Source organism: Micromys minutus (genome assembly GCF_963924665.1).
Source record: "Micromys minutus genome assembly, chromosome: 29".
Lineage (NCBI taxonomy): Eukaryota > Metazoa > Chordata > Mammalia > Rodentia > Muridae > Micromys > Micromys minutus.
This window is the reverse complement of record NC_137964.1, coordinates 33,920,797-33,923,110: the sequence shown is the minus strand read 5'-3', so window position 1 is coordinate 33,923,110 and position 2,314 is coordinate 33,920,797. Positions and strand designations below refer to the sequence as shown.

Genomic DNA, 2,314 nt, shown 5'->3' with positions numbered 1-2,314 from the left:
GGAGAGGAAGAAGAGGAGAAAGAGGAAGAAGAGGAGGAGGAAGAGGAGAAAAGAGGAAGGAGAGGAAAAAGAGGAGGAAGAGCAGAAGGAAGAGGAGGAGGAAGAGGAAGAGGAGGAAGAAGAGGAGGAAGAGGAGAAGGAAGAGGAGAGGAGGAGGAAGAGGAGGAGGAAAAGGAGGAGGAAGAGGAGAAGGAAGAGGAGGAGGAAGAGGAGGAGAAGGAGGAGAGGAGGAGGAAAGAAGGAGGAAGAGGAGAAGGAAGAGGAGAGGAGGAGGAGGAGGAAGAGGAGAAGGAAGAGGAGGAGGAAGAGGAGGAGGAAGAGGAGGAGAAGGAGAAAGAGGAACAGGCAGAGTTGTTGGTGTTCTGCTTAGCTTCTGAATTTTGTGCTAGGAGCCTGTGCTGTGACTTTCCTATTTAGGGACATGCAACCTTTCCAGGCCACTAGCATGGGAACACTCATTGATGCTGACATTCAGATGTTCCCTGACATCATTGGTGCTACTGACGTCATACTTGCACTCAGTTAACCTGCAAGAGGGCTCTTGTTCTGGACATTCAAATGTCTGCTGACATCAAAGGCTCCAGACGCACACACTGTGGAACACAGCCAGCTGCTTCTAGTGTGCCTACAGCCTGGGGATCCTGTGGTCCTTATGTGATCTCCAGGGTGAGCCTCGGGGAGACATCAGCCCCACCCCCAATCTGGGTCTTTTTTATCATAGGGAAAACAGACATCTCAATAACAAGCTAATGTCACTAGCACACAAGACTCTGCATTCAGATTCTGTCATGTGAAACCTCAGAGCCATGAAAGTTGTAGCTGTGACCCTTACAACTTCTCTGTCCCCACCCCGTTTTCTACACAGATCTTGACATTGGTAGGGTAGGTGCAAGAATCCTAGGGGAAATCAAGACTTGGGGGTGGGGTCCTGGGCAGGCTCTGTGGGGACTGTCACCAGGCCTCCTTTCTCCTACGATACTTCTAGGTAAGGCTGGACTGTGCAATGGTTAGCAGGCATTTGTGTCACCCCCAAGCAGCTGTCCAGGCCATGGCTCCACCAGCTGCTGCATGGGCCTTGTCCCTCCGGATTTTTCTTTTATTCTTTTGAAAAAGAAAAGAAATCCCTGCAAGTTGAACAATCATTGTGTTGGATTTGGGAGATGTTATTCCTCCTGACAGACAAGGGCAATTACCTGCGCTCCGCCAGCAGTTTTAACCTAATTTCATTACTGCTGTGCGAGTTTCCCCGAGCAGCAAGTCTATCAATGTCTTGCAGAACGGATTAGCGGCCACTTTCTTCATCTTCAAATGAATTTTAGCTGTCATGCCCTTGATGAATAGAGCAGGGACAGGCGGCTGACCTGGGGGGCCTCATAGTGACCATGGGGTGGCCGGCAGGCGCCCTCTGGCTCTGGTGGGAGAGCGAGGTTGGATGGAGTGGTCCTGCGAGGACAGATGAAGGGCAGAAGCCCAGGAAGTCTGCCTTCCTAGATTCCTCTGTGCCCTCCCCATGACCTAGACTGAGGGATGCTTGCTCCCTATGGCCTTCCTTGCTCACAGGGGTCTTAGACGCCAACAGCCCTTGCTGAGGGCGGCTCCTGGGCTGAGAATATAGGACCCTTTCTCTTCAGGGAGCAGCTGATGCCCCATCCCATGAAACCTCATAACTAAAGCTTCGTGATACTGGAGACCTCCCAGCTCTGTTTCTTGCGGCCTCTGCATCCTTCTAGCCCAAAGATGCTCAGCTTATTGGCCCTCAGTCTCCCTGCAGCGTGGTCCTCGAGTATGGTGAGGGCCCAGTGACTGTCAGATGAATGGATAGAGCAGCAGAGGCCCAGGAAGGGTGGGAACGGCAGAGCCAGCACTTTGCAGAGAGCGTTCATGTTAGCACTTCTCTGGAGTAGCCCGGTTTAACCTCACAGCCAGAGCTACTCTCCCTGGCGCTCGAGCAAACTGGAAGTCAGCACTAAAGGGCCTGTTTGCAGAGATCCAAGTGTCTGCAAATACAGGGTGGGGCCTGGGCCTGCTTAGGACTTCTGGTACCCACTCCCACTTGGAAATCTTACCCACAGAATACCCCAGTTCTTGACAAGAGGGGTCGTGGTGGTTTGCTTACCTTCGGTATTTTTTTTTTTTTTGCGACAGGGCCTTACTGTGTAGGCCAGGTTGAACTCATGGTCCTCTTGCCTCAGGTACAGAGCACTGAGATGGCACACTGTGTCCTGTAACCCCAGCCCGTGATGGGTTTCCTCTTACGGCCACTGAGCTTTTCTTTTCTGGTCATCTCTGTACCCAAAACACATGGACTCCCTGC

At 52.2% G+C, this 2,314-nt stretch overlaps 1 protein-coding gene across 1 annotated transcript in view; it reads right to left on the bottom strand.

The window, feature by feature from the left end:
• The window catches only part of KIAA1671, a gene marked incomplete at its 5' end in the record, with an annotated part of 24,268 nt that extends 22,618 nt beyond the window's left edge, over window positions 1–1,650 (bottom strand). Inside the window, 2 exons of the mRNA XM_080941340.1 lie at window positions 1,362–1,443; window positions 1,559–1,650. Coding sequence (XP_080797466.1) covers window positions 1,362–1,443; window positions 1,559–1,650 — 174 coding nt within the window. The remainder of the gene's footprint in view (window positions 1–1,361; window positions 1,444–1,558) is intronic.
• Window positions 1,651–2,314: the final 664 nt, after the last annotated feature.